General features: G+C 44.3%; 1 protein-coding gene across 1 annotated transcript; it reads left to right on the plus strand.

The window, feature by feature from the left end:
- Positions 1–7,057: 7,057 nt before the first annotated feature.
- Positions 7,058–14,761, plus strand: SLITRK5 (SLIT and NTRK like family member 5). The gene is made up of 2 exons (XM_061133890.1): positions 7,058–7,257; positions 10,478–14,761. Exon 2 carries the CDS (start codon positions 10,486–10,488, stop codon positions 13,384–13,386), a length of 2,901 nt encoding a protein of 966 aa, XP_060989873.1. The 5' UTR covers positions 7,058–7,257; positions 10,478–10,485; the 3' UTR covers positions 13,387–14,761.
- The last annotated feature ends 2,826 nt before the right edge of the window (positions 14,762–17,587 follow it).

Consider the following 17,587-nt stretch of genomic DNA (forward strand, 5'->3'; position numbering starts at 1 on the left):
CCTTCTTGATGGGGGTGTAATGAGGATGTAATAAGGAATTTTTAAATGCCTCTAAAATGCCTTGGAACCTTTAAAAGAATGGTAGAAACCCTCAACTCAAGGAAATTTGGTACGATTGAATAGAGACTCTCAACAGAAGCAAATCAGGCCTCTTGCCAAATATGAATCATAATTGTCCTTGTTTATTGAGAGTGTCATAATCACCATCATTAGTTATGAGTGCAGCTGTTCATACTGATTGAATTTCCAAGGTATCCCGGATATTGCACAAGAAACACTATTTCAGTTTTTCAGGGATTTATACTCCCAAACTGCATGACCAATATGGTAGCCACTCACCACATGTGGTTATTTAAATTAATTAAAATTTTAAAAATCAAAACTTATTTCCTGTAACACCAGCTGCATTTCAATTAATCAGTAATCATTTGTAGTCAATGGCTATCATGTTAGACAAAACAGGTATAAATTACTCCCTTCACAGAAAGTTCTATTGGAGAACCCTTGTAGAGGCTTGACAAATGTAAGCTACAAGAAATATTCAAGTGCACAATTTATGCAACAGTATTTTTATACTTTATACCATTTATTTTGACTAGAGAACGTAGGTGGTTTATCAGAAAGTCAAAATATCCCTGAAATCACCCAACCATCCTGATATGAATCAACTCATTGTTTTATATCAAACATAATAGGTCTTAACACAATATGGGTACTAAAAAATTTGTTGGATGAATAAACTCATAAGTGGATAAGCATTTCTTGTATATACAAAGGGGCTTCCCAGGTGGCTCAATGGTAAAGAAACTGCCTGCCAAGGCAGGAGACTCAGGAGACCCAGGTTCAGTCCCTGGGTCTGGAAGATCCACTGCAAAAGGAAATGGCAACCCACTCCAGTGTTCTTGCCTGAAGAATCCCACGGCTACAGGAGCCTGCTGGGTTGCAGTCCATAGGGTCGCAGAGTCAGACACGACTGAGAGGCTAGGCACACACACACGTGTATACAAATAATTATTGGGAGCTCATTTTTCTCACTGCTAATGAGGTAATAAGCACAATAAAATTCTGTTTTGAGTAAAACATGATAGTCTAGTCCAAATTAAAAGAAAACTTTATGCAGTGACTAGAACACTGTGCTAGATAATGTAAGATAATGTTTTGATAATTAAATCTTTAATGTTGGTTAGAGGAGGCAGGGAAGACTGTTTTGATGAAGAAAGTATTTACAGTGAATTTTCGAGTACAATAGATAGAAGTGAAACTCCAGTTGCTTAAAAAGGCAGCACACAGCCAAGGGTTGGAGTTAGAGGAAAAGTGAATTTATTTTGAAGGGATAAAATGATCATGGGAGTCTCCTGTTGAATGAAGGATTCCAGCTGATAACAGTTGACTAAACTATGGTCAATGTAGACATTCTCACGCAAGCAGGAGTCATTTTTTAAACACTGTGAGGACACTATGTTTTAGAATGATTGTTTTTCTCCGCAAAACCAGAAAGGATACAGAAAATATAGGCATAACAAAATGCTTGTTTGAACTTGTTTCCTAGAAATGACTACAGATATTTGAGAACCAAGAACTGATGATTCCAAGAGACAAATCATAGCTCCAGGAGGAAGATACAGTTAAAGGCTTATCCGGCTCTATAATGAAACTGCCTCTTGTCCACAGGAATGTGCATATTTCAATGCAAGTGAGTCTAAGCCAGATGGCAGCAGACTTTGTTCTAACAGGGCCTGATATTAGTTTGTATATTTAGAATATGTCACAATTACACACTCACTTGTCTTCCTGCAGATAGCAGTGAAGATCTGCTGCTGACAATTTCAAGTATAATCACTTATTCTCTCTAGAGAATCATTTTGATCGTCCCCTTCACCCATCATATCAAATAAACCTAATATTGCCAGTACGCAGTATGACTCTGTATAGTGAAGATAAAAGGAAGCTAGCTTCTATTAATTAATATTGGCAGCTAGAATTGAGTGGCACATATAAGCGCAATGGAGAGAAATCATTTTAACTAACTAGTTTATACTCATATTTTTAGAAAGATATTCGGTACCTCCATAGGTAATAGTGTGTCATAAAAAAATAAAATAGTTTTAAGAACTATAAGACAAAATGTAATATGGTAAATTCATCTTCTTCATCACCTTTCCTATCATTCTTCCAAATATTATCCTTATTTCTCAAGTACATAGTGTTTTTATAGGGAATGTGCATGTAAATTGAAATGTTTACATATAATGTACATGTAAATATATACATATGTGTGTATATATATATATTTACATATACACTCTTCCAGGTGGCTTCCGTGGTAACTCAGAGGTAAAGGACCCTCCTGCCAATGCAGGAGACACAAATTCAAGCCCTGTGTTGGAAAGATCCCTTGGAGAAGAAAATGGCAACCTACTCCAGTTGCCTGGGAAATCCTACGGACAGAGGAGCATGGCAGACTACAGTCTGTGGGGTTGCAAAAGAATCAGATACCACTGAGCACTCATTCACTCACTGTGTGTGTGTGCGTGTGTGTGTGTGTGTGTGTGGTGAAAAATAAATCTCCATTCTACTCAAGATTTCCCAGTTCTCCAAGAGGCAATGACTACTGCAGAATTTGTGTATCTTTCCTGAAAATTTCTCTTTTCTCCCTTTCTTACTGTCTTTCTCTCTTTGTTTCTCTCTCTCTGTTTCAACACGGTTCATAGATGATGCTACATACACTATTAATAATGACAGATCTGGATTCCTATATATGCTGTTATTACAGGAAGAAAGGTCTCCCAAACTATAGGTTGATATGAACCACTTCCTGTTTAGTTAGACATGTAGGCTGTTTTAAACCATTTACAATTGCATGAGTCCATTACAATGAATATCTTCTTACGTATCACGTCCTATACTTTACTTTGGTAACATCTGTAGACTACTTTCTGAAAGTATGATTGTTCAAAAGAGATATCCATTTTAACTTTGGGTAGTTATTTTCAAGTGGTCCTCCAAAGAGGAGGTTTTCATACCCAAAACTGGCACACAGAAAAAAAATTAGAGGATATGTACAAGGAACTATATGAGACAGAAAGAAAATGGTCTATTTTATACATCTTTAAGGATGCCTCTAAGAGCATATTTCTAAGACTGCAGATAACTAAGTCTGTAACTGAATAAATAATCTTGGTAAATTAAGTCAGTTTAGCCAGCCATTCCAGATTTGATAAATATCACTACATGATATACTTAATTGTAATTTGAAATGTAGGAAACTGATCAAAACAATATGCTATATCATTATTTAGATTAGCAACTGCACAGAGAAACAATCATAAATGATGACTCATGTTTTCACCTCCAAGAAAAACGTTTCTCCTTTCAGGGGTACGTGGGATATGTAATTTCAATTTCAAAGACATTAAAAATATAATTTAAATCTGAAACTTTTTTCATTTATTAAATAAGGTAGTATATAGTCTTCTTAGCTATTATTATCACAAAAGTAATTTATCCAAGTTAATTTGGGAGGAGTCTGGAATCCAGTATTAGAATTCTAAAATCCTAATTCACTAGTTGGGCTAACAACAACAACAGAAAATACAAGGTCTACTGGTTTTGGTTTCAGTGATTTTGATTAATAGTTGTAAAATCTCATAATTATCACCAAAGAATGTCCTTTTTTATAATCTCTGTTAGATTCCTGCATGATGGACTATAATTCTTGACTAAGCTCTTTACTATTCTAAATAAACCACAGAGTGATACACAAAAGTAATTTGATGACATATCTTAAGAAATGCTTTCAATACAAGAAATTTTCCCTCGTTCATAAGGCACTAAAACAATAATTCCAGGTAATAATAAATATGAATTCACAAAACTATATGGTCAATTTTAAGTGACAAATATGCTAATTGTAGTTTGAACTTAAATTTTAATATGCAGGTATTAAATTAGGTCCATAATTTGCACTAATTATTGACAAATCTATTACCACACAGGAAATGTATTCATAATGACATGATATCATGAGCTAATTATAATATGCATAAATATATTCATAAACAGCTGGACAAAGATTCTCTGCTTTTCACATTCATCTCAATCAAAAAATGTCCAGTTTGGTATCAATGACCCAAAATCTGGAGAGATGTATTTGATCAGTCATTTAATTTGCTAGTTCCTAAGTATGTTTATGTAATCATATGCGTACATTTGAGTGTTGAGTTGTAGCATGTATATATATCACATGACTATATATTGTTGAATACAGACTAAAACATGTTTGCCTCTATATAAAAATCTTGCTCAAATTAGATCAGCTACATGATTCATTTATACCTTTTCTAGGCAGTAGTCAACAGTCAAAGCAAACAAAAGTCTACACACTAAAAAACGAGGCCCTTTCTTGTTTTTATGATGTTTTCCTTCTCCATTCTTCTGTTCTTGTCTCTTCATGTCACAGTATTTTCTCAAAATTCACTTTCCCGCAGGGAAGCTTACAGAGACACCTAGTGGTAAACTCATGGTGGGCTCTCAGGCCATCTTCCATACTGAGTTAATGGTAGAAAGTTGTCATTAACTTATCTAACCACAAGAGGTAAACTAGAATACTTTTAGTGTCAGTGTTTCTAACAAAATTATAACCTAAATTAATTGCAAACATGTTAATGCTGCTTAACAAGCTTTATTTTAATTAGGATAACAAAGTAAAAATAACATAAAACCAACAATTAAACTAAAATTTGATATTAAATGCAATTGTGAAGATTTAGGAAAGGAATAGAAGAAGGAACTAAAATAACTATGCTTCAGTTACTTTGAGAAGTCTAATAATTATATGTCACTTCATACCCATTGAGAACTTCTATAGAGATTATCAACATTGAAAAATATGTCTCTGTGATAGAGCTTAACATTTATATTTCAAAAGTTTCTAACTGTAATTAACATGTAATTTGAAAATTATGACACTTAAATACTTTCATTTTGCAAATATAAAAGCAATTTTATACTTTAAAAAATTTCTACAGTGTTTATATCATGTTAGAAGATAATGACTAAATAAACAATAAAGCAACAAGCCTGTTTTGGGTGAAGTTTAAGTTGCCTGTTTATATAAAGTACCTGTAACATTAGGACTATCATTCCTAGGCCAAATGGTTGTAAATTTACTAGGAAGTTCTCTTATTATAGTACTTTACTTTTAACTATCTGATACTATAGATTTCTTTATAGATTTCTTTTTTTCTCCCTCCCTGGTAACTACCCCAAATTTAAGCAAAACTAACAAAATCTTTCCAAACCAAGTATGAATGGTTTTAGTAAAAAAAAAAAAAAGAAATTGCAAAATAGACTCAGAAGAAATTTCAAGAAATATTGCAAAACCTGAGAAGACTATCATACTCACCACCTCTAGAAAACTCTTTCTAATTCAACAGAGAGGGTGTAGAAAGGCATGATAGTGGCAATATGTATATACATATTTCTCAGAATTAATTTTATATGTAATCAGGGTATTATAACCACAATGTTACCCCAAATATTACCAAAAAGGACACGATATCAGTTATGTTTAAGACAACTACAAAAGATACTACATAATTAATTCCAAAATTAAATGGGTAAAATACATTTAAGTGATAAAACTAGCCAGTTATCAAAAGAACAGACACATGTGTAACTCAGCCTACATTGAGCCACTTAGAAGGATCAACTTTTCTTCTATGCCTCAGATGGACTATCAGCTCTAGTATTACAAACTGTGGAAATGTGCCTTATGAAGGTAGACTCCCTTTTGGGGAGGGAGCGCTCTGGTTTCATGAAAAGAGCCAGGAATACTTACTGTAGAGAAGACGCTAGCAGAGTTTAGCAGGTGACTCTTCAAGAAACTTGCCTTCTATCCTTACTGCATTTATTTAGGGATTTCCAGCTTTTTAGTGTACACCAAATAATATTCACAATCTCTCTCAGAGTCGTTCACATCCCTTGTATCGCCTAGGCATAGTTATCAAACGTAATTCTTAAAAAAAAAAAAAAATTGCCCTTGTCGGCAGCTAGGATGGACCACTACCTCTTCCAGGGTCCTTTACAGGACCAGAGACAGCAGCACGGGCTGTGTGAGTCTAATAAACGCGAGGTGGAAGGCAGATCATCAGCCCAGAGCTGGAATCAGCTGTTCCTGACCATCAAGCAGCCTGACACTGTCGGGGTTATTTCCACTCCTCCCTTTTTCAATCGGAGGGTTCCAACAGTCCCACGCTCGTGTTACGCACACGGTCCAAGACTCCTCTGTCTCCCACGAAGGTGGCAGTCGGGGCGGGGGAGGGGGACGGGGGCGGCGGGGGGCGGGTAGTGGGGAGGCTCCGGTAGCGCCGCCGGAGCCCGGGGACGCCTTCGCCCTCGGCTGCCATCTATCGGCCGCGGAGCGCCCGCTTCGCCCCGGGCCCATCATGTCTGCTGCAGCTTGGCTCGCACCAGCCGCGCGACAATAAACAAGTGCACCGGACGGGGCCCTCGCCCGCGCCCGCGCCGGAGCAGCTGTCTCAGAGACCCCAGCGAAGCTTACCGCGTGGCCACCTCCTCGCCGCCCGGGAGGGAAGACGCGACTTTTCTCTGAGTTTTGGGGGGTTTTTTAAGAGCCGCCGGGCGGCCGGGACACGCCACAGGCTTAGAACAACGCTGTTCCTGCCCTCCCGGCCCCTCAAGGATGTCGGAGATAGAGAATCCCAAATAATGAAGATCGTGCGCCGCATCCGAAGAAGGAATAGAGGAAAAGCCCCTGCAAACACCCGGAGCGACGAAACGGCCAAGAGGATGCGGGAGCCTTCCACCCACTGATCAGGGGCCGCAGCGGCGGCGGCGGCGGGCTCGGCGCGGGGACACCGGCGGCGGGATCCCAGTGCGGTGGTCGCCGCGACACAGGGGGGGCGGAGGACGACGCGGGAGCCGCAGCCGCCGCGGGAGCAGCCGAGGGGCCGGGGCCGCCTTCGCTCGCCCCCTCTCTACCATGTACAGTGTGCGCTGCAAGAAGAAGGCGGACGATGCATGTACACCCCTGCGCCCCGCTCCCTCTGGCTCGTCCCCGGGCGTGCGCCACTGACCAGGGGGGAATGTGGTGAAGACGGCGAGGACGGCCCAGGGGGGAGGGGAGGGCCGGCCCGCGCGAACCCAGGCCGGCGGGTGCCAGGAGCCAGAGGCGGCTGGAGGGGGCGGCGGCCGCTGCTGGCTGGGAGAAAGTTGGCCCCTAGGCAGATGGCAACTGTAAGTACCCGCCTGGGGGGACGGGGCGGGGGTGCGGCGGACGATGGCGGGGACCCCGCGATCGCGCGGTGGCGCGGGCTTGGGAGCGAGCGTGCGAGTGAGCCTGAGTGTGAGCTGTTGCGAGCGGTCGGCGAGGCTGACCGTCAGGTTGGCTGGGCCGCCCGGGGCCAGGCAAGCCCGCTCGGCGTCCCCCTCCTCGGGCTCCGCGCCTCCTCCCCGCCTCCGGCAGCTCTCTCCCCGCCCCGCCCGGCTCCCGGCCCCTACAGCGCGGCGCCTCGACCGCCGGTCCTCCGCCGCCCCTCCCCCTCCCTTCCCAGCCCGCCGCTCGCGATCGTCGCCCCCACCCCGCCCCGACACTCCCCCCCCACACCCCGCTGCCCGCTCCAACTACCACGGAGAGCGCCGGGGACAGCCTTTCGGGGAGCCCCGGAACCCGCGGTCGCCACCGCGGCGGCGGCCCGGGGCTGGCGGCGTCCGGGCGCCTCTGTCCTCTCAGCCGCCCGGATCGCGGTGCTCGCCTCGCCCGGACTCGCAAACCCTAGTGCACACCCCAAAGAGGTTTTTGGATTTGTTTTTTGTTTGTTTGTTTTGCAAGGGTGGCTATGATGAGTGGGCCTTGGAGATGTGAGACGGGGTAAGTCGGCCGTTTACTTTGCCAAAGAGGCTCCAGCGTGTGTGTGTGTGTGTCTGTGTCTGTGTGTCTCTGTGTGTGGCGGCCGGGTGGCTGTCTTCCCCTCTCCTCCCGCCCCTCCTTCCTCCCCTTTCCCGGCCTTCGCTTTGGGGCGGGGTGGGGGAGGGGGAGCCTCGCGTTCTGGAACTCCGGGGGCTTCTGCCTGGGGGCCGCCGCGAGAGCAGCTGCGCCCTGGAGCCGAGGGTCCGGCCTGGGTGCCGGGCTTCAGCCCACCCGTTCCCACGAGGCTTCATGCGGGGATGCTTAGGACGACGATCCAGGGTTTAATTCTTTGTGGGCAGGAGGGGGGAAACAGATACAGCTTCCCCGCCCCCGCCCTCCAAAAAAGAAAAAATCTGAGACTCTGAGAATGTGCAGCGTCCCCGCGAATTTACATCGGAGGTGCGTTTCCCAGTCAGAAATGTCAGCCTTGCCCGGCTCATTCAACTTTATTTGCTCAAATTTTCGGGCTCCTTTGATAGCAGGGAGGAGGGAATCGGGAGTGGGGTGAGAGGGGAGCTCTTCGACCCTGGCGAGCCAGAACTGAATTAAAGTTGTAAACGCTCAAGTTTAATATTGGCTGGACACGTTTGGCGATGGGCTGTCAGAGCGGGTGGGAGGTGAATGGGGGCGGGGAAGCGCCGGGCAGGAGGGGGAGGGGACCCAGCCCCCGCTGAATGGCTGTGCCTATTTGATCCAGCGGAGAACGGCGATTTCAAGGTAAACGTTTTGCTTTCATAGAGGGTGTCTGTGCTGCTGTTAAGCCAGGAGGTGTTTTGTCGCTGGCTGCGTTGGGAGGTCGGGGATACTTGCAAGGTTTAGACACTGTGGGTTCCCATTCGTCTCGACACGTCTGGGTGACCACACGTGAATGATTCACAGGCATACTTGCACACGTGCGTGCGAATGCAGGGGCTCTTCATAACGCGGGCTGGAGTCGACTCGGGGATCCAGATCGTGGTCTCCAGGCTTGAACCCGTGCTTCAGAACCGTCTTGGCTTTAGTTAGGGGTTGCGATTCGACATCAGACTTGGGGGGTGGTGAGGCAGAGCCAAGCAAGGCTGGACAGAGAAAAAAGGCATTGGTTCCACGAGCCCAGCATTTCTACCGAATGTTCCCTCTCCCCCTTCTTCCCCCAACCAACGCAACACACACTCACACACACTCGCTCCATTTATGTCCTTTCCTTCTGAGCGCTGCTGTCGACTCGAAGTAGGAAGTCGAAGGAAGCCTTTAAAGGGGCAAAAAGAAAGCCAGAAAGAAAAGGGAGAGGAGGGTCAGATTGATTCCTTGGGGAGATGAAATTCGGATATTAAAACACTGACTTGTATCACTTGCTGTCCCCCCTTCCTTGCTCCCTTCTATTTTGCCTCTTAATCCCCAAGTCCCCTTTCTGAAGAAAGAAGGTGGGGCGGGGGAGGGGGGGGGAGTAAAGCCTTGATAATTAAATATAATAAGCAACTCCAATGGTGGGGATATGGCGAGGTGGTAGTTCAGTCCCAATCTTGCTAATTTGGTAGGGTTAGTTTTGCATACCGTGGCAAAGAGACGCGGAGCCCGAGGTGAGGGAGGCTTTGGCGCTGGTCCTGGGTTTACTTTTAGCTGATTCCGGGTAAGCGGTGGGAACGTCTTCTTTAAACTCAAGGTACCCGGAGCTTGTTCCGGGATTGCGGATGCCTTCGCAGAGTTCTTTGTAATCCACCGTGCAGAACTATTTCAGTGGCTTAAAAATGCGGTTTAGTAGCGTCGCTGACATGATCAATGAAGTGGACGCAGGGCGCTCTGGGGAGGCGCTGCTAAATGGCACCGTGCATGCAATTAGGACGCTGATGTGCTTAATAGCGTGATAGTGAAGTCCACCATCAAAGCGAAAGCGCTCTCCTTTTTCTCCATGCTCAAAGTTCCCGAAGACAATTGGCCTTAAGAGCTTCTTCTGGGTCCTTTTGATGCCTTATCTTGCATGCTTTTTGCCTCTGTGAAAAGTATTCTTTAGGTTCCCACCCTGGCATTTCCAGCGATGGTTTTAAAATAGCCCAAGTATTGTGGCTCCTGGGCTTTTCCTTGAAAATGGGAGACCTTCACGGTGAACTGTTAACTGAAGAGGTTTTGAAAGAAAAGCAGAGGGACAGGGTATAGGTGAGGTGGGGAACCTGATAAATATGGTGCTTCTTTTCTCTAAAATTTAAACCGTGAATCTGAACTGACAGCCATTTTATGTATATTTATGGATTGGTTTTGAAAGTGGGGGGGGGGCGGGGGGACACGCAAGATCACTAAAACGGGACTTTGTCTAACTTGCCCTTATCTTGTAAGGAGCAGCATGTTCCTGTTGTCATTAGGGAATGAAATCAACCTTTAAATCAAAGTGAATATCAGATTTTAATAAAGTCTGGAGAATGTCCATGTACCTCGGGGTGTGGGGTGTCATTACTCTCCCCTTCTGTATGTCAGAAAAACAGTATTAGGAAGGAAAGAGACTTTCTGATTGATCCCTTAAGTTTTTGTCATATTCTGTTGTTTCCTTTTTTCCCCCCTCTCTCTCCCTTGCAGGAGATAAAATGCACACGTGCTGCCCCCCAGTAACTTTGGAACAGGATCTTCACAGAAAAATGCAGAGCTGGATGCTGCAGACTCTAGCGTTTGCTCTAACATCTCTCGTCCTTTCGTGTGCAGAAACCATCGATTATTATGGGGAAATCTGTGACAATGCATGTCCTTGTGAGGAAAAGGACGGCATTTTAACTGTGAGCTGTGAAAATCGGGGGATCATCAGCCTTTCAGAAATTAGCCCTCCCCGTTTCCCAATCTACCACCTCTTGTTGTCTGGAAACCTTTTGAGTCGTCTTTATCCCAATGAGTTTGTCAATTACACTGGGGCTTCGATTTTGCATCTGGGGAGCAATGTAATCCAGGACATTGAGACCGGAGCTTTCCACGGGCTGCGGGGTTTGAGGAGATTGCATCTGAACAATAATAAACTGGAACTTCTGCGTGATGATACCTTCCTTGGCTTGGAGAGCCTGGAGTACCTACAGGTCGATTACAATTACATCAGTGTCATTGAACCCAACGCTTTTGGGAAACTGCATTTGTTGCAGGTGCTTATCCTCAATGACAATCTCTTGTCCAGTTTACCCAACAACCTTTTCCGTTTTGTGCCGTTAACGCACTTGGACCTGCGGGGGAACCGGCTGAAACTTCTGCCCTATGTGGGGCTCTTGCAGCATATGGATAAAGTCGTGGAGTTACAACTGGAGGAAAACCCCTGGAATTGCTCCTGTGAGCTGATCTCCCTGAAGGATTGGTTAGACAGCATCTCCTACTCCGCCCTGGTGGGGGATGTGGTTTGTGAGACCCCCTTCCGCTTACACGGCCGGGACTTGGACGAAGTGTCCAAGCAGGAACTCTGCCCAAGGAAACTTATTTCGGACTACGAGATGAGGCCGCAGACGCCTCTGAGCACCACGGGGTACTTACATACCACCCCGGCCTCGGTGAATTCCGTGGCCACTTCTTCCTCTGCTGTTTACAAACCCCCCTTGAAGCCCCCTAAGGGGACTCGCCAACCCAATAAGCCCAGGGTGCGCCCCACCTCTCGGCAGCCCTCCAAGGACCTGGGCTATGGCAACTATGGCCCCAGCATCGCCTACCAGACCAAATCTCCGGTGCCTTTGGAGTGTCCCACCGCGTGCACTTGCAACCTGCAAATCTCCGATCTGGGCCTCAACGTCAACTGCCAGGAGCGCAAGATCGAGAGCATCGCAGAGCTGCAGCCCAAGCCCTACAACCCCAAGAAAATGTATCTGACGGAGAACTACATCGCCCTGGTGCGCAGGAGTGACTTCCTGGAGGCCACGGGGCTAGACCTCCTCCACCTGGGCAACAACCGCATCTCCACGATCCAGGACCGCGCCTTCGGGGACCTCACCAACCTGAGGCGCCTCTACCTAAATGGCAACAGGATCGAGCGGCTGAGCCCGGAGCTGTTCTACGGCCTGCAGAGCCTGCAGTATCTCTTCCTCCAATACAACCTCATCCGCGAGATTCAACCTGGGACTTTCGACCCGGTCCCGAACCTCCAGCTGCTATTCCTGAACAACAACCTCCTGCAGACCTTGCCCTCAGGCGTCTTCTCAGGCCTGACTCTCCTGAGGCTCAACCTCAGGAGTAACCACTTCACCTCCTTGCCGGTGAGCGGAGTCCTGGACCAGCTGACGTCACTCATCCAAATCGACCTGCACGACAACCCTTGGGATTGTACCTGCGACGTGGTGGGCATGAAGCTGTGGGTGGAGCAGCTCAAAGCGGGCGTGCTGGTGGACGAGGTCATCTGCAAGGCGCCCAAGAAGTTCGCCGAGACGGATATGCGCTCCATTAAGTCGGAGCTGCTGTGCCCTGACTACTCGGACGTGGTGGTGTCCACGCCCGCGCCCTCGTCCATCCAGGTCCCCGCGAGGACCAGCGCGGTGACCCCCGCCGTGCGGCTGAACGGCACCGGGGCGCCCGCGGGCTTGGGCGCGGGCGGAGGCGCCGCGTCGTCGGTGCCCTTGTCGGTGCTGATCCTCAGCCTGCTGCTGGTTTTCATCATGTCGGTCTTCGTGGCTGCGGGGCTCTTCGTGCTCGTCGTGAAGCGCCGGAAGAAGCACCAGAGCGACCACGCCAGCACCCACAACTCCGACGTGAGCTCCTTCAACATGCAGTACAGCGTGTACGGCGGCGGCGGCGGCGGCGGCGGCGGCGGCGGCGGCGGCGGCGGCGGCGCGGGGGGCCACCCGCACGCGCACGCGCAGCATCGCGCGCCGGCGCTGCCCAAGGTGAAGACGCCCGCGGGCCACGTGTACGAGTACATCCCCCACCCGCTGGGCCACATGTGCAAAAACCCCATCTACCGCTCGCGGGAGGGCAACTCCGTGGAGGATTACAAAGACCTGCACGAGCTCAAGGTCACCTACAGCAGCAGCAACCACCACCTGCAGCAGCCGCCGCCGCAGCCGCAGCCGCAGCCCCCGCCCCCGGTGCAGCTGCAGCCGGCGGGGGAGGACGAGAGGCGGGAAGGCCACCACTTGCGGAGCCCCGCCTACAGCGTCAGCACCATCGAGCCCCGGGAGGACCTGCTCTCGCCGGTGCAGGACGCCGATCGCTTTTACAGGGGCATTTTAGAACCAGACAAACACTGCGCCACCACCCCCGCCGGCAACAGCCTCCCGGAATACCCCAAATTCCCGTGCAGCCCCGCTGCTTACACCTTCTCCCCCAACTATGACCTGAGACGCCCCCATCAGTATTTGCACCCGGGGGCGGGGGACAGCAGGCTGAGGGAACCGGTGCTCTACAGCCCCCCCAGTGCTGTCTTTGTAGAACCCAACCGGAACGAGTATCTGGAGCTAAAAGCTAAACTAAACGTTGAGCCGGACTACCTCGAAGTGCTGGAAAAACAGACCACCTTTAGCCAGTTCTAAAAGGCAAAGAAACTCCCTTGGAGCTCTTGCGTTTCAAACAAACAAGCGAGCAGATACACACGCGAACCCCATTTGATTCATTGTGTTGTTTCAACGTTTAGGGTGAAGTGCCTTGGCACGAGATTCTCAGCTTCGGCGGAAGATACTGAAAGGGTGTGCAATTTCCTTTTAACGTCACACGCGGGGAAACGTTTGTGTACACTGGGCACATCACTTTCTCTTCTTGCGTGTGGGGGAGGCGAGGAGAAGGGCTTTATGGAGGGCAGTTTGCTTCGCGGGTGACTTGTTAAAGGTTATAGTCATTTTTGTAGTGGTTGGAAGTGTTGAGAATGGTGGAAGGTGACAGCGCATAGATTCTCCTCTTCTCTTTTATTCTTTTCCCCTTTCCCTTCTCCCGCCTTTGAGCCATGGGTGGGTCTAGATGGCTTTTGTGGAGAGATTAGCACACCCCCAACTTTAATAGAAAGTTTGTTGTATTTTTTTTTTTTTCTTTCTCTCTCTCTTTCCCCGTCCCCAATTCTCTCTCTCTTTCTTCTCTGCTTCCTCTCTTTCTCTGCCTCCCTGCCTCCCTCCTCTCATTCCTTTCCTTTCTTTTTAAAGGATGTGTTTGTATGCATTCTGGACATTTGAATTAAAAGAACAAAAGTATTGTGATCTTGAAAAGATCACCATAGATGTGGACAAATCATTAAAATTACAGAGCTATATGATCCATAATTGATTAGTCAAAATAACTTATTGATGAAATATACGAATATTTTATTGTAGCACCTATTTTTATATGCACATTTAGCATTTCTCTTTCCTTCACTATTTAGCCTATGATTTTCACAGAGGTGTCGCACTATATCAGGAGCTGTATTTCCAAAACTGAAGTGATATCAGGAAGGCATTTAAAATCTTATTAAAAATATGGAGAACTTACATTTTAAAAGTCAATGCAACCCACCCAATTGGATCTGTAATTAAAAAAAAAAAAAAAAAAAAAAAACCTGATTGTATCCCAATGTATAAAAGAAAAATATTTAGGGCAATTAATTGGGCCATTCCAGTGAGAATCATGTGCAAGTTTCTGGTTTTATTAGAGAAGATTTAAAAGTATTTTTATTAGTCAACCAAAATGATGTATTGATTTGACTACTATTGTAGCCAATTTTTGATTGTTTAACCAAACCCAGTTGCATTTGTACAGATCCACGTGTACTGGCACCTCAGAAGACCAAATGATGGACTGTACAAATCTCTATACAATGTCTTTATCCCTCTGGGCAGCAAGCAATGATGACAGCCACAAACAGGATCTCTGTAAGATGGGGCTACTGTTGTTACAGTCTCATGTATCCCAGCACATGTAATTTTTTAAATAGTTTCTGAATAAACACTTGATAACTATGTCAAATATGAGGGACTGAAGTAATGATTACTTAAGTGCAAAGAAATAGCTGTGTGATTTAATGAATAACCATTGTTAATTTAAGACGGTAGCTAACTTCTACTCCTAAAATGTCCCCCTAATGATCAAATATATATAATTGCACCTTTGTTGGTTCAGGGAAGTATGGTTATCTAAATGTGTCATTTAATGTGCTCATTCATGAAATTTCAACTGTTTACTTCTTTTCCTTACTGAAGTATCCATCTAACATGTGGAGCATGGTAAGTAAAGTACTGCATATTGATTTTATATTTTGTAATACCAGTATTATTTATTTGGTCTACAATTTTGCATAGTTTACCTTCTGTAAAGCTACCTGCAACAACCATGATGGGTACTTTTATCTCCAGTTGATCTATATTCTAAATGTCAAAATGTTGGTGAGTATAAGCTGTTCATGTCTGAGTAAGGTTTGCCAGTGAATTAGATTATATTCAAGGGTAGGAAATGTTTGGATTGAAACTTAAAGAGCCACATGCTTCATTGGTGTTTGGTACATGTCTGCATAATCCCACCGGCAGTGTGTACAATGTCAAGGGCTGTTCATGAACTTTGTTTAAGGAACATTTTCCGTGGCATTCTGCCACAAAGAGGCAGCATTCACCCATGAGTAACTTGACAGTAACTGCTTGAATTCAGATTGAACAGGTGGTAATAGTTTCCCTAAGGAGTTAAAAATAAATAAATAATAATGCTACCTTGGCCAAGAGAAGTAAACTATGCCAGTTCTGTGCAACCTTTTCCCTTCCAAATTTTTTTTTCAGACGGGAAGTAATAAATGTCATGATATTATCATGGAAACAATGTATCTCTTACTCTCCATCTACCTCCTCCATGTTAGATCCAGGATTAGAAGATAAATATAAATGATAGTTTTTGCCTTCACAACTGGGGTTGCTATTAATTTTGTCTTCACAGTGGGAGTTATTTTTCTTTAAAATTGCTTTCACAATATTATCGTATATAGATATGGCAGTGTTGTACAAATTATAAAATATTAAGGCAAAGTGGAATCCTCCATATAACTAAGTTTTATTTCTTAATTGATGTATAAAAACTATGAGGCAACAATTACATGAAGTCAAAAATGTAGGTCTGGACAATAGAAGTAACTTCCAGAAAGTTTGTTGATGTATTTTGCAAAGATTTACAAAGTAATATTATTGTTTTCAAACCAGCACTATTTCATATAATCTTGTTGCTGTAGGTGGTTTATTTCTACCTCTACTCTTCGTAAGGTATCCAGCATTTTTTAATCTCAAAAAATAACAATTATATAATTTATAGAAAGAAGTTATTTCTAATTTTTAAATTATACTCTTCCCATCTGTATGAAGAGGATAAAAGGAAACTTATCCTTGCCCTAATAAACTTGAAATTTTAACATATAGAAATCATGAAACTGTGTAGAATTTTAAAATGAATTATTTTTCTCCTTCCATATGGTTTCCTGCCAAAACACTGGCATATACAACAGAACATAATTTGTGTGGTTTTGAATATCTGAATTTTGGGTTTTCAGGTATACTGAGTAAATAATTAAATTGGGTATATCAGTGGTATATGATTGGATTAAGGAACCCAGGAAATTCTTTCTATAGAATTTTGGAGAACAACAGTATGTAATGTTTCAGACACCAATTAAAATTTGAATGCAAACTAAGCTTACTCTTTGTGCTTGTTCAATTTGATATGTTGCATAATCTCATACAAATATATCTCCAGGTAGAGATTACAAAATCTTACTTTTGTCTATATATATATGATTATAGTGTAGATACTTAAATTATCTCAGAGAAATATATTTCATGTAAATGTAGATAATTTGTATGCTGATATTCAAAATGCCTTGCAGCTAAACTAATGATTGCAGTTATGAATTAAACAATTCATAACAATTTTAGCATCATACTCAGAACACGTCTTTTGTTTAGGCAACAATATCACCTCTATGTGTGTGGAGTGGAAATTTTTGATAAATGTCCTGGATATCCATCTCTGCCCCTCACCCACTGTTCCCTCAGCCTTGATAGGAAAATCAAACTAGTATGTAATGAAGAACCCACACAAAATGTGAAAAAAGTCAGAATTTAGGAAAAAGTTTAGAATTTAAGAACTTAATCTAAGATGTCAGTTTCTTGCCCTGTATCTTTAATCCTATTCTCATGACTCAGCAAAATATTCAAATTACATATATATATGTATGTATAATATTTATTTCTGGGCTTTCTTACAGTTTTTTTTCCTTATGCCTCACCCTTCCCTCCCTCCTCTCTCCTTATACTTTCTTTTCTTCCTTTTGCAATAAGGCAAGGGAAACAATGAGAATAGTTCAGTCCTTGTTTGAAACGACAAAAACTGGCTACTTAATTTCAAGAGTTTAATAGATTGTTCCCAAAGTCACGCAATTCCAAATTAATGAAAGTAAAGCAGAACACAAATATGTTTCCAATTCATTTGGAAAAATACTTCTGTTGCACTTTCAAATGGCCCCAAATTAAGATATTTGCAAAAGTGGGAAAATATTTCTTATAACAATTTAAGAATAAGTTTTACACTGAGAAAGAAGAACTAAAAACAACAAAAGCGGCAATTTAAACTCTGGAATGTAGGAGCATTTAATGTATTGATTTTCAAAGGAAATAAAACGTGAAAGTAATAATTTAACTGATATTAAATCAGCTGTTTAATTTATGCATAATGTTCTTCATACCCATTGAAGTTCTCTATTTTGCAAATACAAATATATGAGGATAAAATTAAAAT

The sequence above is a fragment of the Dama dama genome, chromosome 30 (assembly GCF_033118175.1).
Source record: "Dama dama isolate Ldn47 chromosome 30, ASM3311817v1, whole genome shotgun sequence".
NCBI classification, from domain to species: domain Eukaryota; kingdom Metazoa; phylum Chordata; class Mammalia; order Artiodactyla; family Cervidae; genus Dama; species Dama dama.